Source organism: Crocuta crocuta, unplaced genomic scaffold (assembly GCF_008692635.1).
Source record: "Crocuta crocuta isolate KB4526 unplaced genomic scaffold, BGI_CrCroc_1.0 scaffold167, whole genome shotgun sequence".
In the NCBI taxonomy this organism is placed as follows: Eukaryota; Metazoa; Chordata; class Mammalia; order Carnivora; family Hyaenidae; genus Crocuta; species Crocuta crocuta.
This window is the reverse complement of record NW_027532406.1, coordinates 3766657-3794234: the sequence shown is the minus strand read 5'-3', so window position 1 is coordinate 3794234 and position 27578 is coordinate 3766657. Positions and strand designations below refer to the sequence as shown.

At 37.0% G+C, this 27578-nt stretch overlaps 1 protein-coding gene across 4 annotated transcripts in view; it reads right to left on the bottom strand.

Moving 5' to 3' along the window:
* Positions 1-27578, bottom strand: part of MICU1 (mitochondrial calcium uptake 1) — a 238544-nt gene that overhangs the window by 41122 nt on the left and 169844 nt on the right. For all 4 annotated transcript variants that reach the window (XM_077778570.1, XM_077778572.1, XM_077778571.1 and 1 more), the window contains one exon: positions 21970-22167. In XM_077778570.1, coding sequence (XP_077634696.1) covers positions 21970-22167 — 198 coding nt within the window. The remainder of the gene's footprint in view (positions 1-21969; positions 22168-27578) is intronic.

Here is a 27578-nt window from a genome sequence, read left to right as displayed (position 1 = left end):
GTGCCCCCCCAAAAAAAGAATTTTAAAGATTATAAAACGAAAAAGAAATCAGTATCTGCAGGTGGATCTTAATTTATTAAAGATTTCCAAGGTTAATATATTCCAACAAATGTAAACTTCAACCTTGTTTTCTTTCATACAATTATCTTTCAGGAGATTTTGTCTGTCCCACAGGGTAAATCTGGCCTTTATACAAATATTTCAGAATGATAATTTTCTTGATAGGCTTCTTCTAGTTTCTGACTGCACAATGCAAGTAATACAGAGTAATCTCAAGCCACTGAGCTGAACACATCTGTTTTTAAACATGACAGTATTTGTCTTCTGATTTTTTTTTTAAAGTAATCTCTATGCCCAACATAGGGCTCAAACTCACGACCCTGAATTTAAAATTCATGTGTTGTACTGACCTAACCAGCCAGACATCCCAAGTATTTGTCTTTTGAGATCTTTCCCATGCCACTGCTGCTCCTACCAGAAGTCTGAGGACAATTCAGGTGCACTAAAGGGAAAAACAATTACAGACAATGTTCTCGACTCTAAACTCAGTCGCACTGAGTGACCATGACATTCACACTTCACAGTTTGAATGGGAAATCCATTCCTACAGTTGGCAGGGAACATCAGAGAGCGCTAGGTCAAATTGCCTGGAGCCTGAATTTTCTTGATCATTAAATATAAGATGCATCTTCACTGTCAACACTAATATAGTTGTCTTTTGGCTAACTGGCAAGCTGAGGAAGAAGCCCACAATTTGGAAGGGACACAACATGGTTCAGCATCCTCAGCAAGGGCCAAAACAATCCTTAGAGTCTAGGACCATGAAATTATAGGTTACCAAACTAAATTGTTGAAGTTTTCTACTTCAAAACTAAGGATATTTTCCATTAATTTTTTTGTATTTTAAGTTCAGGGTGGTGATCAAATGAAGTGACTAAACAACATGAGTATCAATCACATAGACCAGAAGAAGGTTAACTTTCAGTCTGATAGTCAAAACCAAGAAGATAACAAGACCGATACATAAACTTATTATAAGATAATAAAAATCAGGGTATATTTGACTGAGGGTGTTGGGGAAAAACATTTTAGATCTGGAACAATGGGCTTCAAGATAAGTTTTGGTTTTATCTGACAAAAAGTAATATATTAAAGTGACTAAGAACAAGGATTTCAGAATCAGCAAGGCCTGGATCCGAATCCTGGCTGGAACCTATACTTGCTGGTGTGACTTTAGGTAAGTGGCTTATTCCCTCTAAGGCTTCAAAATCTTCCTACCAAAAAAAAAAAAAAAAGGAAATAATATTCAGAACCTCAAAGTGTTGTAAGGATTAAATGAAGTAATATATGTAAAGAAATTAGAAGAATTTGGTGCATAATTAGCATTCAATAAATGTAGCAATTAACATTTTTATCACCATGATATCACTTCCCAGGAAGCTAAAAACCTCAATTGATTATTCTGTTCTTAGTAGGTTTTAATGAAGTTAAATTACTATTTCTCACTGTTCTTTTCAATTATAATTGCTTTTGGTCAGCCTTTGATTGTTGACTAATACTTTCACATTTGGAAAGCAGAAAAAACAAATGCAACAAGTTTTATTTATTATTCAATACATTAGAATGATTTCAAAATTAGATTGGCTGAAGCAGAACACCACTTAATGAATCCTATATCCTGGTCATATATGACCAGACAGAAAACTTGCATAAAAGATGTGCTTAATAAATAGGTATTGAGTGAGAATAGACAAAACACAAGAAAATTAATTCACAACACTGTCCTATTGTTGAGAGGACTTCCTACCTGAGACCAGGGTTACCTTTCCATTTTTCTTTTAATGATATCTACTTCCACGATAGTGTTTTCCGTAAGAGTACTCTTAAGAATGTCATTCATTACGGCTAATCAGTAACATATTTGAGTGATTACTAGCTGGCAGATGCTGCCCTGGGAACTTATATAATCCTCACAGCATTCTATTAACAGCTGTTGCAAGGAAACATAGGTAGAGGGTATTTAAATAACTTGCCTGCACAGTTAATCTGGGGAGAAATTTCTCTCTGGCTTCCATCAGAACAGTGGACTTGCTCTTATTTTAAAGGCGCCATGAATCATGTTTCCCTTTTTATCCTGGTTACTGGAAGCTCAGAGTCAACTTTGTGGCCCACCTCTAATGAGAACAGGAGACTTTATCATTTATATGGTTCATAATAACCTTACTCCTGGCTTTCTCTCACCTTCTTCCTTTCTTTAAACTTTCATTTCTCAGCAAGTTTTAAGTAACTTTTGTCTCACTGAATGTATTTATTAAGGCCTTTAAAAATCCTTTCCTGGGGTTGCCTGGCTGGTTCGGTCAGTAAAGCATGTGACTCTTGATCTCGGGGGTCATGAGTCAGAGCCTCACATTGGGTATAGAGATTACTTAAATAAATAAAATCATTAAAAAATCCTCTCTTGAGGCAAACCATGAGAGACTCTTGAATGCTGACAAAAACTGAGGACTGATGGATGTGGGGGGGAGGGGGGATGGGCATGGAGGAGGGCACTTTGGGGATGAGCACTGAGTGTTATGTGGAAAATAATTTGACAATAAACTATTTGTAAAAAAAAAAAATCCTCTCTTAAACAAGGCAAGATATGATATGTAGGTTGTTTCAGTTTGGGGTTACGATGAATATCACCATTGGGATAAACTTTTCCTGCACTTATTTTTTCATTATTATTTTTGGATTGATCTCTAAAAATGGGATTATGAAATCAAACTCCATAAACTCTTTAAAATGTACTATGAAATATTTGATATATACAAAATAATATACATATAGATGATTTATAAAGCATAATAATAATAATAATAATAATAAAATACCATGAACCTCCCACTTAGCCTGAGAGAGGAAGAATTAACACAACAGTTGAAGCTCATCCCCCTTCCTCCTGTAAGAGGTAATTACCATATGGAATTCTTTTTCTATCGCCTTGTTATTATTTTAGTTTAAAACACATATTTGTGTCCCTAAACAATATATTACTTCTCCTTGCTTTTGAACTTTATAAAATGGTTTCATACTGACTGCATTCTTTCATAATTTGCTTTTTTCAGTGTTATATTTCTTTTTTTGTCCCCAGTATTAGATTTCTAAAATTCATCAATGTTGATACATTTAAGTGTGCTTCTTTTAGTTTTATGGTTATAAATTTCTATTGTTTGAAAGTACCACTATTTACCTAGCCATTTTCCTATAAATGGATATCTGAGTTATTGTCAGCTTTTTTGCTATTATGAACAATGCTGTTATGAACATTCTTGGGTATATATTTAGAAATGGAACTGTTGGCTTATCAAGAGAATATCCAATTATTATTATATTTATTGTAAAAATATTTATTTCTATATTTCTATATTATTATATATTATTTTGGTCATATATTTTTGGTCTCCATATATTATATACAATATGATAAAATATATTTTATACAATATGATAAAATATATTTTATGTATTATTTATTTTATGTTTATTATTATAAAATATCAAAGGACTCACCAATGTGTTTATCAGCTATGTATAAGAGCTCCCACTGCTTCTCATCTTTATCAGAACTTGGTATGGTCAGACTTTTAATTTTTTGCCAACCTAGTGTGTCTAAAAGTGATTGGTATAAACTCTTTAAAGCTCTTGATTCTTATTACCAAGTTAACTTTCAGGAAGATGTATCAATTTACAGTCCCAGTAGTATATGAGAATACCTATTTCTCAGTACATTTGATAATATCAAGTTTTATAATAAAAACATCATCGCTAGGGGAAAATGGTAACCTATTTTAATATTTCTTTGATTAATAACTAGTGAGGCTGACCATTTTTCTAACATGTGAATTGGCCATTTCTATTTCTTCCTTTGAATTTTTTGCTTATATTCGTTGCTTATTTTTTTGTAGAAATGCTGATATTTGTCTCATTTATTTAGAAGATTAAAAATATCCACCCTTTATTAATATAGTTTTAAGTCTGTTTTATGCATAGAAGTTTTTTTTTTAATTTTTATTTTTTAAAGCTTATTTATTTGGGAGTGGGGAGAGAGAGAATCTGCTGTCAGTGCAGAACCTGATGCAGGGCTCGAGCTCACAAACCATGAGATCATTACCTGAGCTGAAATCAAGAGTTTGGCGCTTGACTGAATGAGCCACCCAAGTACCCCTGGAAGTTTTTTGTTTTAATGCACAGAAGTTTTAAATCTTTATTGCAGTGAGATTCATGGATCTTTTCTTTGGGAACTGTTTTTGCAGGTTTATATCTAGCAATCTTTCCTTGTAAGATAAGAGGCTAATTAAGTACTGACTTCTAGTTTCTTTATTAAAAAAATAATAACAATATTAAAACATCTCTTCTCATTACTAACCAAAGTGATTACATCCTCAGAACAAAAAAGGAGATCATCAGCTAAGTTTGTATTAAAAAGGTCTTCAGTCTGCTGGCTTTGTAACTAGTCAGAATGTTTGGGAATTTAGACTAACTTGGGCCCATTTAAGCCTACTAACCTCAAGTAAATTCAATCCAGTTAACTTTCTTTTTATTTTTGTGTTTGTTTTGTTTGTTTAAATGTACCTCTAATCGGGTATGGAACAATGGAGAAAGCAAAACAAAACAAAACAGTTCAATTCCAAAGAAAAGAAGGCATAAAAGAACTAGTATACTTACTTGAAAAAATTCTTTAGTTTGTTAAAGAATAATCCATACTCTATCATTTAAAATAGCAAACATTTATATAGCACATATTATGTGCCAGATCATGTACTAAGTGCTTTCCATACATTAACTCACATGGCATTTTGAATTACACAAAATTTGTGTGGTTATTTTTCCTTCATATAAGACTTCAATCAATATGAACAAGACTTAGACTTTGGCAAAATTAACTGCTATTTAATATCCCAATCAATCTATGAAGTTAATGTTCCCACATGGAGTTATTATACAGGATTAGTCTCAAGTTATTGTTTCCTTTAACATAACTCTTTCAGCAATCGGATCTTATTATATCCAATTTCCACTTTCAATAACTATTTTACTCTAAATCACAGCAACAGAAAAACAATCTGTCTTGTTAATATATTCCTCTGAGGGCTGAGGCCCAGCATTATTCTGAGTTTAAGGACATTCTTTTCATGTGAGATCACAAGAGTTGTGGAGACAGAATCTGACTGTTGGGAAAAAATATAAAAGCTCCAGTAAGAACCAAGGACTAATTGCAGTAGGAAAGCAAAGCGCTGTTTTCTTTCACTGCATGTCAATTTTCCCGACTTCATCATTTCTGTAGCTAGCTCACTGGGATCTACTTGTCAAGGTGAAAACATGACGCTTTTCCACACTGTTTTTGTCCTAGCATTGCTGACAGTATGTCAGCATTCATAACAGAGTTAGAGATTTAGCTTATTGATTACTTGACACTTAATGACCACTATTCAAGGCCTGATGTGCTGACTTTACCTAAAGGTTGGCAAACTGTGGAAAGCAGCAGCCAGTGTGAAAAGCTGTTAAAAATAATGATGATAATTAAGATATGCAAGGTACTTTGGTGTATTCATAGTTGGTCATTTCTACATCATAGTGGGAGACTGAATAGAGAAAAATAAGTCTCAGGGTGCCTGGGTGGCTCAGTCGGTTAAGTGTCCAACTTTGGCTCAGGTCATGATCTCACAGTTTGTGGGGTTGAGCCCCATGTGGGGCTCTGTGCTGTCAGCTCAGAGCCTGGAGCCTGCTTCGGATTCTGTGTCTCCCTCTCTCTCTGCCTCTCCCCTGCTTGTGCTCTGTCTCTTTCTGCCTCTCAAAAATAATTAGTAAACATTTAAAAAAATTTAAAAAAAAGAAAAAGAAGTCTCAGTAAAATACTAGCAAACCAAATTAGCAACATATAAAAAGGATACTCTATGACCAAGTAGAATTTATCCCACAAGTGAAAGGGTAATTTAACACCTGAAAATCAATTAATGTAATGTATCATATCAATAGAATAAAGATAAAAAAGAATATGATCAAAAAAGAAACAGTAAAAAATTAAAAAGAAAATCAAATATTTTTTAATAGCGATCTTGGAGAGAGGCACAAATATCTTCATGTTACCATTTTCATATGGGGATATGGGTAATTTCTCCCCTTATTATATGGGAGAAAACTCTCTAGGTCAGTAGGCAGTAATCACTGGCAAATGACCAGAATATCAAAACTTGCATAACAGAGGCAAGGAGGAAGTTAGTTTTGAGCAGGTCCCAGCATGGTATAATTAGCCATCAACTCACTAAGATATGCAACATGTCCCCCAAGCTGTGATAATCATGTGCCTAATGCATTTTCCTAGCAATAAAATATAAACATAGCAAGGAGAATCCAATCCGTTTCGGACATTCTGTATTCCAAAAAAAAGGTTTTTATCAGCTGTCAAAGGACTTGGAATTCCTCATGGCTCCAGAGAAATACTTGTCTTATGCTGAGCATTTGGGGTTTTCTTTATGTTATTTCCCTTGCCTGGAATGTTGCCCCCCTTCTTATATAAGCACACAAACCCTGTCCTTTCTTGAACTTAATTAATGTCTCTTCATGGCCCTACTGATTATTCCAAACCATACTCAACTCTCCTGAGTCTTTTGAGCTCCTACAGTAGGTAAGATCTAGATCCTATAGAGAGTATGCTTTGCATTATATTACCTTTTCTTTTTTTTTTGAGGGGGGTAGGAGCAGAGGGAGATGGAGGATCTTAAGCAGGCTCCACACTCAGCATGGAGCTGGATGTAGGCCTCGATCCCACAACTGTGAGATCATGAGCTGAGCTAAAATCAAGAGTTAGATGCTAACCGTCTGACTTCAGCTCAGGTCATGATCTCCTGGTTCGTGGGTTTGAGAAGTGGTTGGAGGAGATGATGTTACCAACACTGATTATGGGAATGAGTGTGATGGAGATATCTATGCCTGATTAGGTTCTTTTCTGCTTCATAAACATTTTTCCTTTTTTAAAAGTTTATTTACTTTTGACTGAGAAAGAGGAAGGGAGGGGGAGAGAGAGAGACAGACAGAGAGACAGAGAGAGAATCCCAAGCAGGCTCCACACTGTCAGCACAGATGACCTGAGCTGAAATCAAGAGTCAGATGCCCAACTGACTGAGGCACCCAGGCACTGCCTCCCCCCCCCGCCCCCATGTTTTCTGAATGTGACTCTTGCTGTGTGCAAGGCCTATGGTTGTTTCGTTTTCTTACTGCTAACCCTATGTCTTTACTGAAGGAAAAGTCGTATGACTCCTCATTTCTGTCCGGCAGGTCTTGCTCTTGCTGGTGCTAGCAGAATGTTTTTATATTTGATATTATCCTCCCTTAAATCTTTACGTTATTTTAAATATTTTTCCTTCTTGGGGTCCTATTAGGTTTTTGCAACACCTGGGACATCAGTGTGAATGGCCAATGCAAGGTAATAGATGCAGTGGCAACTATTAAAGAAGCTGCTCCTATAACCCCCTTAGCTCCCAAAGACAGCAGAGACCCTGTACTTTCAAGGGTACTTAACTGGAGAAGCCAGATGTAACACAGAAGATACACATATCAGCTGGTCATTCTTAATTCTATCCCCTTAATAGAGTTCAGATACCCATCTCTTCGCCTCTGGCCGTCATGTAGCTGGGTGGCAACAATAAGCCCCAAATTATCTAGGAAGGATACGTGCTGTCCATGGCTTTGCAATACTAGAGAAGACTGCCACGTAAACACGAGGTCAAGATTACTGTGTTGTTTTCAGTATGGAGGCAGAGAGGAAGTTAATCAGTATTTTAGATCACAGCCAACCAACTAAATACACTACAATTATGCCACCATGGTAACATGAGGAAAACTGCATATTGTTCTGTCACATATTTACCAGCAAATACTGGCAGAGAGAGGCAGGCATCTCAAATATTTGAAGCTATCTAGTAACTAGGGCTTGACATATACTAATTATAGCCTAACAGTATTTATTTATCAAGATCATACAACTTTTACTCTGCTCTGAGGATCTGCCTGATCGAGCCCTTTGGCAGATGGACGTGTTGACTACTAAAAACCCTGAGTGAGGAGGTGAGTCATTTTGGATGACCTCTATCCAGCAGGTTTAGAAGGGGCTGGAAAGCTCAGCCCATTATGCCAGTTTGAAATTAATTCTGTTTCACTAGGACAGTAGGTTCCTGGGCACAGTTGACAAAGTATGTTTAAAATCTGATTAGCTTTGGTGAGTTGATAATTGCGTGTTCAAATAAATGGACTTAGTATACTCACTGGATCAACCAACTCCACAATTTATTATTTTTGGGGGGCAGAAATTGAATGTAAAACCACATTAACATCACATTTGAGGTTATATATACTCACCAGTGAGGAAAACCAAAGAGATTGCTCCCCAGGCTATCATAACCCTGTCAGAGCATAAAGATATATATTTAAAGTGAACTATAAAACTTAATTCAAATCCACAGGAAAAAAAAAATCCCTCATAGGCTCTTGAAAATCAGATTGAGAGAAAATCAGTTAACCAACCACTATAATTTCCTGAGCATTACAAAAATTCTAGTCATTATTTTAGATCCATGTTTAACCTCACACACATTTACTTCGTAAGAAATGGTGGGAGTTCCTGGAAAAGTCTAGTTCAATTTACAGTGACAGGGGAATTCCTGATGGACAGCAAGGTTTGTTCTCATTTCTTTAGTTAGTATCACAGATGAGTAAAATGAGAGTTTATACCTAAGTGAATAATTGGAAATTATGTAAAAGGATAACCAAAGAGTAGCTACTTTCTACTTTAAAAAAGTCAGGGGCGCCTGGGTGGCTCAGTCGGGTGAGTGTCCAACTTCAGCTCACGAGATGATCTCATGGTTTGTGGGTTCAAACCCCGCACTGAGCTGACATCTCAGAGCCTGGAGTCTGCTTTGAATTCGGTGTCTCCCTCTCTCTCTGCCCCACCCCTCCCCATGCTTTGTCTCTCTCTGTCTCTCAAAAATAAGTAAACATTAAAAAAAATGAAAAAAGAAAGTTCAAAGTTCATTAAACTTGAGAAATGAAAAATTTCAGATACCCAGAAGGCTAACACTAAATGGTACATTATCTAAGTGTTTTTATATGTATCATATTCTATGCATCATGAGAGTAAAATTCCTTAAATATTGACTATAAAAGTAATTTGTTAGGTTTTTAACACATTACATTGTGTCACAGTGGGAATTTCCCAAGTTGATTATAAAATACCATGGAAAAAAATTACAAAGTACTCTCATAATGGATACTGAATTACAAAGTGATCTTTATAGACATTTTCCTTAAACTGAGGGAATAAATTTACAAGCGTGGAAACTAAACACATCATAATGTTTTGGCTGTAAAGCGAGATTTATGTTAAATGTCCAATACTTGTGCCACTAATGGGAGCAATAAACCATGGTTCACAGCATAAAAGGGACTAAACCCCATTCCTTGAAAAAAAAAAAAGAAGAAGAAGAAGAAAGAAACTGATTCCTAAGGATTTAGAGGAACCTTCCTCAGGGGCACCTGGGCGGCTTAGGTGGTTAAGCATTGACTTCAGCTCAGGTCATGATCTCGTGGTTCATGAGTTCAAGCCCTGTGCTGACAGCTCAGAGCCTGGAGCCTGCTTTGGATTCTCTGTCTCCCTCTCTCTCTGCTCCTCAAACCCCCCCCCCTCAAAAAATAAACAAACATTAAAAAAATGTTTAGAGGAGCCTCCCTCATCAATTCAAAAGCTACAGAGTGGGCACATTTTTCTGGAGATGGAAGGGCCTGGTAGGAATACAGCAAGCATCTGCAAATCCTGGGTCACGAGAACATGTGGCTGGGTGTCTGGGGAAGCAGAGAGAAACTACTAACGTACAGTGTTTGAATACTCCTCGGAAGAGTATTGTCTCGTGAGTCTCCAATGTCTCGTGAGACGGAAGGGAATGGGGCTGTCACTCTATTCACTTAATCCAAAGTCCATGAAACATGGGGAGCACTGTGGTGACCCTGAGCAGTGCCAAGTACAGAAAGGCAGTAAGACACGTGAAATTAAAATCAACACAGGGCAGAAAGATAAACCGGTGAGAGAGCCTATGCAATGAGCCAACTGCTGGGAAAGGGAGTGATGTCACTTGGGTCCATGAGACAGCACTACTACTGAAGCATGTCACTAAAACCGTTCCTCTGGAGGCCAGTCTCAAATTCTGAGGAAGGTGGTGAGCTTACACATGAGGTAGCCTGAATAAGGATGTCCCCCTGTGTTCTCCATCTCCTGATATTCACACTCTTGTCTAGTCTCCTCCCACAGTGGTCCTGGATGGGTCTGTACAGTCAAAAGAATATGGTAGAAGGGATATCACTCCTGAGAGTGCGTCATAGACGACATCTTGGTTGCACTTTTTCTCTTGTGGATCACTTGCTCTGCAAGATGCCAGGTGCCATGTCCTAAGGGCGTTGTGAAAACATCCACAGAATGAGGAACTAAATAAAGCCTTTTCCCCANTTCTCTCTCTCTCTTTCAAAAATAAACATTAAAAAAATAAAGGCTATGATTCTGCAAAGAATATCAAGGCCATTGGACAGGGATGTCAGGAAGCACAGGTCACTGGTTCTTGCTCTGCTTCCTCTGCTGAGAATGGAAGAAATGTAGGAGATACCAAAGGTCTGTGGAAGGGTGCTCTGCGGCGCAGTCTGATGGTGGCGCCCAAACAAGAAAACAGGCAGCCGTGATTGACTGAATAAACACATGAACAAACCCTCTTCGAGCACATGATGGGTGTCAGGCATTGTGCTGGGTACTTTTTATTTTTATTTTTTTAATGTTTATTTATTTTTGAGAAAGAGAGAAACAGAGAGAATGAGAGCGGGGTAGGGCAGAGAATCCCAAGCAGGCTCCATGGTGCCAGTGTGAGCCCCACACAGGGCTTGAAGTCACAAGCAGTGAGATCGTGATCTGAGCTGAAACCAAGAGTCAGATGCTTAACTGGCTGAACCACCCAGGTGCCCCACGCCAGGCACTTTCTTATCTCGGTGAGTCTTCCTGACAACTCTGTGAGGTACATATCACTGCAAATGTACATCTGAAGAAATTATGCCTCCCAAGGTCAAAGAGGTAAAATTTAAAAATCCAAATGACATAATTGTATACTGATTACTCTTCTGACAAATATTTACCATGCACCTATCCTGTGCATACCTCCATCATTATAGTTTTCCTCCCAGAGTATAATTGTCTAACTTCCAGTCTGATTATAACTCCTTAAATTTAGGAACTGGGGTTGATACCTGCTTCTTTATCTATCAAATGCCTGGCACATACCTAAGTACTCAATAATTTAAATTTGTTATTAGTAAAAAATAAAAACTAAGTGTTACATTTTCTGGCTTTATTTTTCTGCTAGGTAGATAGGCTACCAGATCTCAAAGAAAGACTGGTAAAGAAAAGGGGCATCCTAAAAAAAATGTTTTGGCATTACTTTATTTGAAGAGGCTTTTATTAATGCTAAAAAATGATTGGTATACTTTATACTTCATTAGCCCAAGATGCTTTAGTAAGAAAAATCATTCATGCTAATGTGGGAGATCTGAAATAAAACAAATGAGGAGAATGTGGGTGGGGAGGGAGAAAAGGCATTCTACTGTAATAGGAAAAAGGAGAAATGAAGGAGACTTGTGAAAAAGTCATTTCTATGCTGTTAACTAAATTCAGAGGATAATAACTTGATGTAATATATATGACCCTCTAAAGTGGCATTTGCTTGCAGTCTGAATTCAACAGGCTGTAATACATTATTTATTCACAAGTTACTGCAAAGCTGGCTCTGGTTCCTAAGACATTGTCTAGACTCCCTAGACTCCTCTAAGGCTGGATGGCAGGCTAGGGGCTAAAGCTATTTTTAAAAACTCTCCTTTTCCTCTAAGGGTAAAAAAGAGAGAGAGAGAGAGAGAGATCTACTAGAGTTATTTGAGGCCAAGTTAGTTAAAAGGCGGGGTTAGGGAGACAAAAAGCTTATCAGTCCACTCATTAGTCCACTTGTCATTCTTTTTTTAAAAAATTTTTAATGTTTTTATTTATTATTATTTTTTAATTTAAAAAATTTTAATGTTTTATTTATTTCTGAGAGAGAGACAGCATGAGCAGGGGAGGGTCAGAGAGAGAGAGAAACAGAATCCGAAGCAGGCTCCAGGCTCTAAGCTAGCTGTCAGCACAGAGCCTGATGTGGGGCTCAAACCCATGAATCATGAGATCATGACCTGAGCCGAAGTTGGACACTTAACCGACTGAGCCACTCAGGCGCCCCCACTTGTCATTCTTTAAAGTCCTAATTCTTTATTTTATTTTTTAATGTTTTACTTATTTTTGAGAGAGAGAAAGAGAGCATGAGCAGGGGAGGGGCAGAGACAGAGAGAGGGAGACCTAGAATCCGAAGCAGGCTCCAGGCTCTGACCTTTTAGCACAGAGCCTGATGTGGGGCTTGACCTCACAAACTGTGAGATCATGACCTGAGATAAAGTCGGATGCTTAACCAACTGAGCCACTCACGTGCCCCCTTAATTCTTTATTTTAAAATGTCCATAAATTCCAAAGACTATAATTCTGAAAGGCATCTACAGCTGAAGATGGCTAGAAGACAGAGAAAAATGAAGAGATCTGCTCAGAGACCCTACCCATCATTTAGCCCAAACTTCATTCTGAGTGTGAGTCAGAGGTCAAATCTGATCTACGTATAGGCCCAGCTAGCTCTTGGGAGAAATCTGGAGAAAGCCTCTCTCTCTCTGTCTTTTTTTTTTTTTAACTTTAATGTTTTATTTATTTTTGAGAGAGAGATAGAAACAGTGTGAACAGGGGAGAGTCAGAGAGAGAGGGAGACACCGAATCCGAAGCAGGCTCTAGGCTCTGAGCTAGCTGTCAGCACAGAGACCGACACGGGGCTCGAACTCACGAACTGTGAGATCATGACTTGAGCTGAAGTCGGACACTCAGCCAACTGAGCCACCCAGGCACCCCAAAGCCTCTCTTTTCTTATCCTGCCCTCTGCTTTTCATCTGTTTCTTAATTATCTCCATGGACCTGGACCTGTGGGCACAGGGTCCCCTTACCAACATGAGAACACCTTGTAGACACACTAATTTAAGCCTGGTTTGGGGACAGACTTGATAAGAAAGGTCATTTTCTCTGTCACACCTTTTCCTGGCTCCAGTCTTGGGGATAAGTCGGTGCCCCCCCGTCTTGTCTCATTTGTCCTACAACCAGAACAAAGTGCAAATAAAAATCAACCACCCTATTCTTAAGATAGAATGGATTTTTGGTTAGAGCGGACTCAAATATTGCTTCCTCTGGGAAAGCTTTCCTGAGTCTCTTGCGCTCCTTGCAGACTGAGTTACATGTTCCCTTTTATACTCCCATCACACCATATTAATATGTCTGGTACTGTACTTACAATACTGTGCAAGAATTTGTGGCTCATTCATCTCACCTTTGTAAGCTTCTGGAAAGAACAATGTTTTGTTCATCTTAGACCCTTGAGCATTTAGCCTCACTCCTGGAAAGCAAGTTTAAGTGATAAGAGCAGATGCTAGAAGCAGACTGCCTGGAATAACATCTCAGCTCCTCCTCAGCCAAGTTATGTCATCTCTTTGTGCCTCAGTTTCCTTGTTTGTTAAATATGGGTAATTGTAATACCAACCTCATAGCTTTGTGAAGATTAAATGGAATAATGTACGTAAAAAGACTTAGAATAGGGCCTGGCTCAATGGCAACCTTTCAAGAAATGTTGGCCTAGTATCTTTATTTTATATAGTATGTACACAGACTTTTATTAAAACACTTAATATTGCTAGAGGTCTACATCCAAGACTGCTGTGGCTATAAGAGTGTGTATAGTTGAAACACTGAACTTGAATTCACACAATCACCTCCTTTCATACTACTTCTCATTTCACTATATTACATTCAACAATATTGTAAGTATTCTGTGTGTGTGAAACTAAAAAAAGTATCACTGCATTCTGAATTCCAAATAGTTGACCTATGAAGTTTTGATTCATTGATATACAGCTCATTCATAAATTGAGAAGCTCCTGTGTTCTACTAAAAGATGGTTGATAAGACTATAGGAATGATGTATTGAGGAACAATTTCCACTGGAGAAAGATCAAATCTTCATGATTTATTTGAGCTCCTTTTGTCTTGCACCTAGTTTAAAATCAACTTAGAATGCAAAGTTAAAGATACTGATGAGAGGAAAATCATCGCGATTGCCCCAGTATTGCAAAGATATCACTAATATGTTGACTTTGGAATTGCAAAGCTATCTGCAAATCAAAGAAAACTATCACTTTTCTGCACTTTAATGATAAAAGGTCAGATTCAGAAGTGCCAGTGAATACCTTTTTCCCCTTTTTAAAAAAATGTTCATTTATTTATTTTGAGAGAGAGAGAGAGAGAAAGAGAAAGGCAGGCAAAGAGAGGGAGAGAGAGAATCCCAAGCAGGCTCCATGCTATCAGCACAGAGTCCAATAGGGACCTGATCCCACAAACCATGAGATCTTGGCCTGAGCAAAAATCAAGAGTTGGACCGTTAAATGACAGCCACCGAGGTATCCCAGAGAGAGCACGAAAGTGAGAGGGGCAGAGAATCTTAACCAGGCTCCACACTCAGTGCAGACCCTGACTTGGAGCTCTTGATCCCACAACCCTGCGATCATGACCGGAGCTAAAATCAAGAGTCAGATGCTCAACTGACTGAACCACCCACGTGCTCCTTAATGCCTTTTAAAAAACCATGCCTAGAATCATAAATTTTAAGCAACAAAGTATCCCTCTTAAAAGTTTTTCCTTGGGGCGCCTGGATGACTCAGTGGGTTGAATGTCTGACTCTTGGTTTTAGCTCAGGTCACGATCTCATGGCTTGGTGGGATCTGGCAAGCACAGAGCCTGCTTGGGATTCTCTCTCTCCCCCTCTCTCGCTGCCCCTCCTCCACTTGTGCTGTCTCGGTCTCTCTCAAAATAAATAAATAAACTTAAAAAAAAAAAACCTTTTTCCTTCATTCTCCAAAAGATATGAAACAAAAAAGCACTGTTTTGTATACTTTTTACAGAATAATTATCAAAGTTGCATTTACAACATCAAGGGAGCTTTGAATCAGCATGGACATTCTACCATAGCTAGTATTTTCAATCTGATTCTACAGCCAGAGAACCTAAAAGCGACAAAAGATAGCAAACTTGAATTACAGGGTGTAAATGGAATTGCAAGAAATTAAATCAGAGTTTGGCTTTGGGTTTTACATATCTTCACCCTGTTAAACTAATTCACTCTGAGAGCTAACTTGTCTCAACGGAGCAAGATACTGGACCTACTTCATGATGTGTGGTACAGAGAGAAAATATAGTTAGCTTTACAAAGTGTTGACATCAAGTCATGGGTGACTGACTTCTAAATAACTATGGAGGAAAATTAAATTTTTATTTTATTACTTTTACATATTTCTATTTTTTTAAGTTCATGATTATTTCCTAAAACATCCCTTGGTGTCCCAGGCAAAGAAAGACTAGTAGGTTGGATGGATAATGTAGCTAATCCAATATGTTATTTTTATAAAAGAAACCAGATGTCTGGATTTAAGAAATAAGAAAAGGGAGGAGCCTGGGTGACTCAGTTAGTCAAGCTGATTTCGGCTCAGGTCATGATATTGTCATGAAATTGAGCTCCGCATCAGTTCCACACTGGACATGGAGCCTACTTAAGATTCTCCCTCTCCCCCCTTCCACCACTCATGAAGCAAGAAATAAAAGTATTTTGTACGGCTAAATTAACATCTGGGAAAATAATGCTTACTATGGCTTTTTCTCTTCAGAATTTTATAAGGTAAAAGTAGTTTGGGTTGGCAAAGTACTCTAAATTTTTCAGAAAAAATGAACTAGTAATTTTCTAAACTGCAACCCAAATAGCAAAGTTAAATTTTTCTATAGTGGGGATTGTTACCTTCATAGGTTTCTATATTTAACATACATTTAAACATATACTTGACTCCTTAGAGTTATTAATACCTAAAAGAGACAAGTACTGTTTAATAACCCAGTTAATGATTTCTGGAAAATTCAGGTTTTAAACATCTAAGGATGGAATAAGAAACTACAGATTTATTATTATCCACATTCTGTTCTGTAGTGGCAAAAGTTGAAGAATAAAATTAAAAGAAACCTCATTAAACACATCTCATTTCATTTCTTAGATTTAATTAAATCAAGAGTCAATTCTCATCTTTGAGTTTACATAAGAGGTTTCCCAGAAGAAAGAAAATAAAACTAAACTGGCATTAGGATGAAAAGAAATCTCCTTTGCCAACAGTGTCCTAGTTCCAAAATGTGTTTGATGAAAAGCCTTCTTGCCTTCGGGTCTCCTCCAAATCTTTTGGCCAGGAAAGAGCTGAGGGAGGTTTGTTTCACACTACGGTCCTCTGCATCAGAGCAAGACAGATTTAATTCTCCTTTAGCACGTTAGAGGGCTGAGTACAAAGATGTCAGCTTAATGATATAAAGGGTAGGTGATCTGGAATTTCCTTAGGCACTTGTTAATCATGTAGCCATAGGTATAATTTTTTTTAAAGTTTCTCAATATTTAACTTAAATTAAAACTCTTTTTTGATTGGCTCTACTTTTATAGACAAATGAGAATAATTAACATTGTTCTTTATGTCCCCCTTTTTATCTTTCTTCCTGACTGAACAGATCTGTTAATTTCAATATGCTTTTTTTCTTGGAAGACTGTGAATATAAGATAGCCACTGTTATCCTCTGAACCGTATACAATTTGCCTTCAGATAACTGATACTCATCCTTCTAATTTTTAGCCTTCTAAAAATGCAATAATCTACTGGTTATGCAATAAGCATGTGAACCCAAAACTTATAAAAAAAAGATTACAGATTGGAATTCTATTAGATGATGCTTTTTCAGTTTTTTTGTTGTGTAGTCTGGAATAGGCTTCTTCCTTCTTGAATAAATTAGTTTTTGCTTTTCTTTGACATAATGACAGCTCCTTTTTCCCCTCCCCCCCAATTAAAATTAATTATACTCTTTCAAAGAGTTCCCTATTACCTTTCATTTTTGACTGACATCCTACTTACTGTAGTCCTCAAGAAATCAATGAATATATTAATTGGAATTAGACTTGGCACCTGTCTCTAAGGAACTCAACTCAATAGATCTTCATAGCCTTAGATGGAATTTTTTAATAACTTCATAAAATATTTTTTTGAAAAAACCAAGTGTGTATTCTTAAGTCATTCCTTCAAACCCATGTTTTTTGGGTTTCTAGACAGAGAAATAAGGGTAGAATAAAGCAAATCTGACCAGAATGAAGAGCATTAAAACATTTTTAAAAAATGTAATAAGTTGATGATTGTTATAAAAAGAAACTGAACGACTAGTTTAGGTAATATAAACACAAAATAACAGTGTATTTCTTCTTAGTAATAAGACTCAATTTGAGGGGCAAAAGAACTAGGAAAAAAAGGTGCTAAAAAAGGTTGACCATATATTCAAGGAATTTGGTTTTTTCCTGTTCCTAAAATTCAGAACATTCTGTTTTTCTTTGGAGTTCCAGTAAGTCAGGCATGGAAACCTCATCTCAGATGAAAACGAATAATAACCAGAAAAAGAATAGAAGATGGTTCAGTCTGAAAGATGAGCTGGAGTTCTGGCTCTACCATTTGATAGCTCTGTGACTTTTATCTTTTTGAGTTTCAATTTCTACATCTGTAACACGGGTATAATACCATTAAACATAATAGGGTTGGCAAGACTTAAAATAAAGGCATGATGGGTGTCTGGCTGACCAAGTCTGTGGAGCATGCAGCAATTGGTCATGAATTCAAGCTCAACGTTGTGGGTAGAGATTATTTAATAAATAAAAGCTTAAAAAATAAAATAAAATAGGGGTGCCTGCGTGGCTCAATTGATTAAGCATCTGCCTTCAGCTCAGGTCACCATCTCGCAGTCGTGGCTCAAGCCCTGCATTGGGCTCTGTGCTGACAGCTCAGAGCCTGGAGCCTGCTTTGGATTCTGTGTCTCCCTCTCTGTCCCTCCCCCACTTGTGCTCTGTCTCTATCTCTCTCTAAAAAATAAATATAAAATAAAATAAAATACAGGTATGTAATATACATAAATTGCTTGGCTCACAGCAGGCACTCAATAAATGGTTATGGACTTTCCCGTCTTCCCTGATCCTTCCGGAAATTAAACTTGACAGATAAACAGTGTTCTCTTCACTCTCAAAGCTACTGTAGTGAGAACAAGATAGAAATAACTAAGTGGAACAATACAACTCCTTGATCTGAAATTTTAAAGTAAATAAGTTTTGAAATAAAACTAGTAAGAAGTAAATAGAATGATGGAATTATAAAGACCCGTATGAAAGTTAAGATACTATTAAACATTTCCATTTTCCTCTTGGCTATGATGTTGAGATTATGTTTCATATTCAGTGAAGGGAGAAATTACCTAAACTTGGAAAAGTGAAATAAAATAAAAACAAAAATTTGCTTCCATTTTCCAGAAGTTTTATCAGAAAAGTATTTCAATGAAGGACCTTTCAGTCATTTGTTAGAGGTGACCTGTTTAAGTGCCTACTATACGCCAACTGCGATACCAGTGACGGAGGACATACAGAGAAGGTGAAAGAATACTTATTAAAGGTATAGTACAGGTCAGGTGGTGTCAGGCATATACCACTCTGTCTGCTTGTTAGGGCTGCCTTAACAAAATACCACCAGCTGGGTGACAAACAATAGAAATTTACTTTTTCACAGTTCTGGAGGCTGCGAGTCTAAGATCAAGGTACAGGCAGAGCAGGGCTCCTCTGAGGCTTCTCTCCTAGGCTAATAGTTGGCTACCCTTTTGCTGTTTTTTTACATAGTTGTTCCTCTGTGCATGCGCACCCCTGGTGTCTGCATATCAATACTTTCCCTCTTCTTACAAAGCCACCAGTAGGACTGCATTGAGCCCACCCTAGTGGCCTCATTTTAACTTAATCACCTCTTTAAGGACCTCATTTCCAAATACAGTCACATACTGAGGAACTGGGGATAAGCGCTTCAAAATAAGAATTCTGGGAGAATACAATTCAGTCCATAAGAAACATGATCTCATTTAACCATTGCCCTGTTTTACAAATGAGGGCTAGGCTTCGAGAGAATAACGCACTCGATAAATGTCACAGAGCCAGAAAGCGGTGGAAACAAAATTTTAATTCAGGTCTCATTATGAGAGCATCAAAGGTATATTCTTTCTTCTATTCACACTTCCTCAAAGTATTACAAAACTAATGGGAGGGGCACCTGGGTGGCTCAGTCAGTTGAGTGTCTGACTCTTGATTTTGTCTCAGCTAATGATCTCATGGTTTGTGGGATCAAGCCCCTTGTTGGGCTCTGCGCTAACAGTGCAGAGCTTGCTTGGGATTCTCTCTCTCCTTCTCTTTCTACCCCTTCTCCCTGCTTGTGCATTCGCGTGCTCTCTCTTTCTCTCTCTCAAAGTAAATAAAAATTAAAAAAAAAACTAATTGGAAAGACGAAGTACTGATTCGTGAAACTTTAAATCTGGGGGTTAGTGATAAGGAGGCACTTATTCACTGGACTTGTACCATTCCATGGAAAGAATGGGTTCAGGGTCACTGAACATTCATATAATATTTATTACATGTTAGGCTGGGTTCTTTAACAAAAGAGTCTACTGATTCCCTTACATGAGGAATTGCTGATTGGCAAACAGGAATAGTCTTGATAGTCTTGGACCAAAGCCTATAGATGATCTTAGGTCATTATCAAATATAAGAGAGCTTTCCACAATAAGTATTTTAGATACAATTGTCTTCTAGATCCCACTTTTTTCTTTATTTGGGTGGCAGCTGTGTGCAGGTACACATCTATGAAATCCCTCATCTGCTTTATAACACTCTACCTGATTGGCAAGCCACACTGATAATCTACTTCCTTGGTCATGTTAGTGGGCTTGCTTTCAGCTCTATAACATCTCAGAGTGAAAGACAAAAGCCCCATTCACTGCCTCTTGAGACTCCCACCTGTGTGTCCAGGAATGAGTGTCAGGCTAGGTTGTGGTCAGCCTAGCACCTGCCCCATACCCTTGATGAGCTCATATTATTGTTTAAAGTTTGTTCCAAGTACCACTGCCTGTATTCTCTAACTGCATTTTATGTATCTAAACTCTACGCTAAATTGTGATTATATAATTAATAAGTAATTTATATTCCCAGACTATGTTATAAAGTTTCCAAGAAAACCATTACAAAGAAAACCATGCATACTGGGGACCAAGGCATATGTCTAGGACCCTAGTACATACCAACTCTTACACAAAAGTTATGACTCCTGAATGATGTGAAAGATGTGCTACCTACACCAGCAGGAAATGAATGGAGAGGGGCAACTGTGGAAAAGTAACCAAAATATATGGGAAGACTAAAGGAAGAGAAGAATTATCTAAACATGGTCTGTTTGTACAGATTACTCTCAATTTTGACTTCCCTTCTCTGGAGATAATAATACAAACTTCATAAAGGTAAGCTGCCTGTCTCTGTCCAATTCAGTATATAAACTCTCTTAAGGCTAGCCACTTCTTTGGGTCTTCATTCTCCCATGGGGGTTCCCAGGTATGTGTTAAAATCTATGTGCTTTTCTCCTATTAATCTGCTTTATGTCAATTTGATTGTCAGCCCCAGCCAGAGACTCTAGGAGGGTAAAGTTTTGCTTCACACACACACACACACACACACACACNTTATAGGGGCCAAGAACTGCTCTCAAGAAGGCTAAATTGTAGAGAGCTATTAATTTGTTTTTTTTTATTAGGTAAATTCTATGAATATAAATTACATCATTTTTAAAACACAAGTACAAAAGCACATTTCAAGGTTTGATCTGATTTTTAGTATTATCTATACTTCTTTCCTAAAGTATGAACATTCAACAGTGTTCTTATCAATAATGGGAATTCAGTTGTGATTTTTCAAACTGTCTCAATTGAGTTAAGTGGATGGAAGAGGTGGAAGTAGCATTATCAGAATCATGGAGGAAAATGGAAGAGCAGCTAAAGAAGTAATGTACATAGTTTAAAAACAAAGCAGCACTTTTCTCCAATACTTAAATGTGTTTTTAGTCATAGTTACTTAATGTTTTCAAATTTCAAATGAATATTAAATATGTTTTTGTTAAAAAGAAGTTGAGAAAAACCAATCTAAGGGAATTTTTAACAATCTGAAGAAATGAGATTTCATTTTTTTTAATGCATTAGGAGAATGAATATTTTGAATTAAACAGACTTCATAGCCAATTAACCCCAAATACACTTAATTCAATACATAAATACGTAGAGAAAGGTAACGTCCTTACAGAACTGTGTTCAGGACCTGAATAGCATGATGGTCTAAACTGTGAGTAGAAAAGTAAATGTTTAAACACAATAGGACATTTTCCAACTCTGAGCACGTATATTTTTATTCTGACATTTTGTGTTTGCAGCGGTTTTTAGCTTTGTAAACTTTCAAAGAAAGATGTACTTATTATCCCCCCTCATCTCCACCTCCTGGTGCTTTCTACAAAACAACATACAACTGGGGATACACGGTCAGGTTAAGAACTGCTCTGACCCCTGAATTTCTTCTTCCTCAAGCTGAGTATCCAAAGACAAGTAAGATTTTCAATTTAGATCTTTTTGGCTTTTGGTCCCAGGACCACCTTACTCCAAGAATTCTTCACAGAACATAATATTTCCCATCTGCTATCAGGTTCAAACCAATCAGTTCTCACAGCTGGAGACAGAATGAAAGAATGCCTGTAATGCAGGCCCCCAGCCCAGCGGATCTATGTGCATATGTGACGGACAGTGCCCTGATCCCCTGAAGTCCAAGCGATACCTACCTCTAGTTTCAGAACATCATGCTGAAGTTTACGCTGAAATTCAAGGAAGTTTTTGATTGTCAGCTTTCCCTTAAGATCAGCTCCAAAGAAGTAGGTCGTGAGGGCTGAGCACAAGCCAGACTTGAGGGTGTTACCAGTAGTAGGACGATCTCTATGACGCATTCCCATACTGGTTTGGGAGCGAATGATGCTCTGAACCTAAAAGAGAAGCAAACCCCCATCCAGAAAAACATTACAAAGTAGAGAAATATAAAAAAGTAAGAATAAGATGGGGCACTTGGGTAGGTCAGTTGGCTGAGCACCTGACTCTTGATTTCAGCTTAGGTCATGATCGCAGAGTCATGGAATCAAGCCCTGCACTGGGCTCTGCGCTAAGCATGAAGTCTGCTTAAGATCTCTCTCTCAAGAAAAAAAAGAAAAAAGAAAAAGATTCTCTCCCCCCCTCCATCTGCCCCTCTTCCCCACTCATACAGTCTCTCTCTAAAATAAAGTAAAAAAAAAAAAATTTTTAAAAAGTAACCAACTATTGATTGTTTATTATTAGCCTACACTGTACTACAATTGTGTTTTAGTGCTCACAACAATCCTCTAAGTCTCATGATTATCCTAATTTTACAGATGAGGAATTCAAGGCACACAGTGCTTCATGCTTAATAACTTGTTCAAGGTCAAGTAGCTAGCAAGTAGCAGATCCAGGATTTGAACATAGACACCTCACACCTTTATCAATGAGATGCTCTTAAAAATCTCTCTTCAGAAAAGAGTATGCATCTGTTTTTGAGGCCCAAAACCTCTCACACAACACTAAAATAATAATCAACTTCACAGTAATACATTCCATATCTCAGGAGACTTAAACACTTCACACTTCTCACTACTGACTCACTAGTTACGACAAAAGGCAGCACGGCTACAGGCAAGTATTGACATCTAAGAGAGAGAGCAGATTTATTAGAATGATAAATGAAATACAAAGTTGAGAGAAAATAATTCTCCAAGAAAAGATGGAGATTTAGTTTAATCTTTGAGAAGCTGTAAATGAGCTTTTGGAGAAAGAATAATTTCTGGAACTAGCAACCATGGCCTAACTATATAAATGAGCTTTTTGAAGCAAGTCTATGACTGTTAATAGCGTTTTTTTTTTTTTTTAAACTTGTTCCTGCAGTCTTTTCTACCTCTTTGCAAGCTAAAAGAGCAACTATTCAGAATAATTAAACTTGGGATATGTAAAGATAAATAATAAAAGTATGTTATATAAACAATACATACAGGTTTGTGGGTGATGGTTTTTAAATTGCCAAATTAGAAAAGCAGAACGCTTAAAAACGTAAGAATTGTAACAAGAGATTTACCCTAGTTAAATGTCTTATTGATTTTATTTATCATCTGTGACCATAAAGAAGGTTTGAGTCAATGTAAGTGTGTGGCTTATAAAGAGTGAAGCGGTATAACCAGACATGGAGTCAGGAGACCTGGGTCTGATTCTGTTGTTCTGCAGATCGTTTAAACTCTTTGGGCCTTAACTTTTCTCACTGGAGAATTTCACGGTTGGAGTATATTGTCTCTAAGTCTCCTTGTAACTCTAGGTTAGTATCATACATGCTTTTGGTATGATTTCTTCAGGGTTCATGTTTTATAATGGTAATAAGATTAGCTGACATTTGTTTCTCNAGGAGTTTTCCTTCGACATTTGTTTCTCATACACATGGACATTTGAAAGACAGGTATACAACAAATTTTTCAATTGCTTAGGTTGAATATTTTAGACTCCAAATTGAATACAAGATAATCAGAACATTTTTAGGGGGCCCTGGGTGGCTCACTTGGTTAAATGTCCGACTCTTGATTTGGGCTCGGGTCATGATCTCACGGTCAGCCTCACGTAGGGCTCTGCCATGGGTGTGGAGCCTGCTTGGCTTCTCTCTCTGCTCCTCCCCTACATGCGCTCTCTCTCTCAAAAAAAGTATTTTTTGGCATTGTTTTGAAGGCAACACACAATTCATTTTATCTGCTTATTTGTGAGAACTGAAGAATTTTCCAGTAGCAGAGAACCAAAATTGAGAATCCACATCAGGACCTGCCATGATTTACATTTTGCTTGTGGCTATAAATAGTGCAGCTTATATCCTTCCTATGGTAGAAATTGTGTATGTCAGCTTCAAAAGTGTGGTGCTAAGAATGTGTGTGTTAAGTGACAGGGAAAAAAGGAATGTTTTTAGGTAAAATTAACTAGCTCATGCTATATCATCTTTTCATTAGTGACTAATTATTAGTATAAGCTAAATACTATACCATTATATGTAAACCATTACTAAAAATAGGCATTCTTTAAAAACTTTTATTAAAAAGTATGTATTACTAGATTTTGTGTGTGTGTGGTGGGGTGAGAGAATGTTTTCCCAGAATTTCTCAGTTGGAAAATAATTCCTTAAAATATTTTTATTTAGTTAATTTGTTAAGGGTATAACATGAGAATCAATCAAACATCAATTTAACTAGTCATGTAAATGCTTACATATGCTATATGATGTGGGGAAAATAAAAAATATATAAAACATTTCACTCTTTTTCTTATGTCTCACAAATGAGTTATTATTTCTCATATCCTCCCACTTAAAAAAATCCATTTCCATCATGGCATTGGGTGAATAGAGCCCAAACAGTTATGAGGTTTGTTTTTAAAGTTTATTTATTTATTTTGAGAGAGAAAGAGATAGTATGTGTGTGCACACGTGAGCAAAGGAGGAGCAGAAAGCAGGGGGGAGAGAAAATCCCCTGCAGCCTCAGCGCTTTTAGCATAGAGCCTGATGCAAGGCTTGATCTCACAAACCGAACTGTGAGGTCATTACCTGAGCTGAAATTAAGAGTTGGACTAAGCCACCCAAGGCCCATGAGGCTTTTTATTTTAGCTATCTTTTGCTAAGTTAGTTCTGTTTTATGATTTGTTACGAAATGGGTTAGAGAAAGGATGTGTGGTGATAGAAAAATCAGAGAAAACTCAAACTTAGTATTTAACAGTTGATTAATGCCTTTTAGTAATATGTGTTTAGGCATGATTAAAGTGATTTCTGGAAATGGGGCATCTGGGTAGCTCAGTCAGTAGAGTGTCTGAATTTGGATCAGGTCATGATCTCATGGTTTGTGGGTTTGAGCCCTGCATCGGGCTCTGTGCTGACAGCTCAGAACCTAGAGTTCAGATTCTGTGTGTTTCCCTCTCTCTCTGCCTTTTTGTTGCTCATGCCCTGTCTCTCTCAAAAATAAACATTAAAAACATAATAAAAAAATAAAAATTTTTAAAAAATAAGTTTAAAAAGTGATTTTTGGAAAAAGATGAATCAAAGAGTAATAATGGCTATTAGTTTGCTTTATGCAACATTAACTTTAAAATATGTGAGGTCTTTTTCCTGGTTCTGTTTAACTATATATATATATACATATAGACTTGACAAATACACTGTTAAGAAAACACCTGTTTCCCTGGGAAATCAGAACAAAGTTTAAATGTCTGGAAGCCTAGACTTTCAACTTAATAAACTACTGTATTTCCCAAGAATGTAAAATATATAAAGATGAAGCAGAGAAGCTTCTAAAGAGAACTTTATAATATGTTGTTTTTGGTCTAAAAGGGTTTTTACATCAAGATTCCTTGTGATCAATATTACAAGTTGTACCAGATTAATAAGGCCAGTTATCAAGGGATCACATTAGATGAAATTAGCAAATTAGCACTCCCTTCTCTAACAAGTGAACGGAATAGTGAAGCGACTGCTCCAAGTCATTTTGCACATCAGCATCAATACCAGAAATAAGATCCATCTGCTCTAAATTCAAATCTAGAGTTTAGTATCTACAATAAGAGTTGAGAAGTTATGGCAATTTTGCTTCTGAGAGCTGAAGGAAGCCCCCAGTTTGCATCAGAAGGATTGGTCCTCTCTGTTTTTCTGGCTTGAAAAACCACAAGGACAAAATCTGGAGCGACTAGACCCACTGGAAAGTGAGGGGGAGATCCTGAAAAGGAGAAAGCCAAAGAGGGGAAGTCCCACGTTCTCTATATAAACTCTAGCCAAGTCGAGTTGAGCTAATCACATGCTAAACAAAACATTAATACTCTTCAGACGAATATAGCAAAATCTAAAGTCTATAACATGTCATTCGTAAAATCTAGACAAAAGCCCAAAATTACTTGTCATATGAAGAAATTGGGAAATACGGCTTTTCCTCAAGAGAAAAGACAATGGAGATCAATCCCAAGATGACCCAGGTATTAGAAATTAGTAGACAAGAATTTTATAACAGTTAAATAATAGTGTTCAAATATATAACATATACTTACGAATAAGGAAAAGATAGGACATTTCAGATGAGAAAGAAAACTATATCAAAAATGAGATGGAAGTTCTAGAACTGAAACATGCAGTACCTGAAATAAAAATTTACTGGATTAACTTAATAGCAGAATTGCTATAACCAAAGAAAGAGTCAGTGAATATGAAGATAAATCAAGAGAAACTACACAGCTTGAATAGCAGAGAGGAAAAAATATTGAAAAAACAATAATAAAGCTTTAGAGATTTGTGAGGCAATATCACATATGGTCTTAACATTTGTGTTAGTGGAGTGTCAGAGAGAGGTAAGAAAGAATGCCCCTCCCCAAATTTTTAAGACATAATGTTCAGAAACTTCCCAGATTTGATAAAATCATATATTTATAGATACAAATACCTCATCAGATACCAATAAGGACAAATACAAAGAAAACCACACTGAGACACAATGTAATCAAATTTCTAGAAACCAAATATAAAGAGAAAATCTGGAAAGGAGAGAAAAAAACAACATACTGCGAATAAGGGAACAATGATTCAAATAGCCAGACTTTTAATCAGAAGGAATCAGAAACAGTAAAACAGCTGAGAATTTTACATCTACATCTAGAGCCGTATATCTAGAATTTCCCCCAAATAATGATGATATCAATTAATTCATCAACAATAGATGTGTGCTACAAGAAATGCTAAAGAAAGTTTTTCCAACTGAATGGAAATAATACCATATGGAAACTAGGATCTTTAGGAAGGAATGAAGGACATCAGAAATGGTAAATATGTGAGTAAATATAAAAGTTATTTTTCTCCTATTTTCTTTAAAAAACATGTGACTTGGGGCACCCGGGTGACTCAACTGGTTAAGCATCCAACTCTTGGTCTCAGCTCAGGTCATGATCTCTCAATTTGTGAGTCTGAGCCCCTCAGTGGACTCTGTGCTGACAATATGAAGTCTGCTTGGGATTCTCTCCCGTTCCCTCTCTCTCTGCTCTTCCCATGAGCATGCTCTCTTTATCTCTGTCTCTCAAAATAAATAAATAAACTTTAAACAAAATTTTTAAAAATATGACTTAAAGCAAAATTACAAAAATTATTATGGGATTTATTATGTATGTAGATGTAATACATAGAACAAATATAGCATAAAGGATGAAGAGGTGAATAAAACCTTATGGTTGCAGAGTTTCTACATTTCATGTGAATATTATTTTTTTTTAGATTTTGACATTTAATTTCTTTTGAATATGTCACTTTTTGCAAGCTAGGAAACCTCTAAGGATTCAG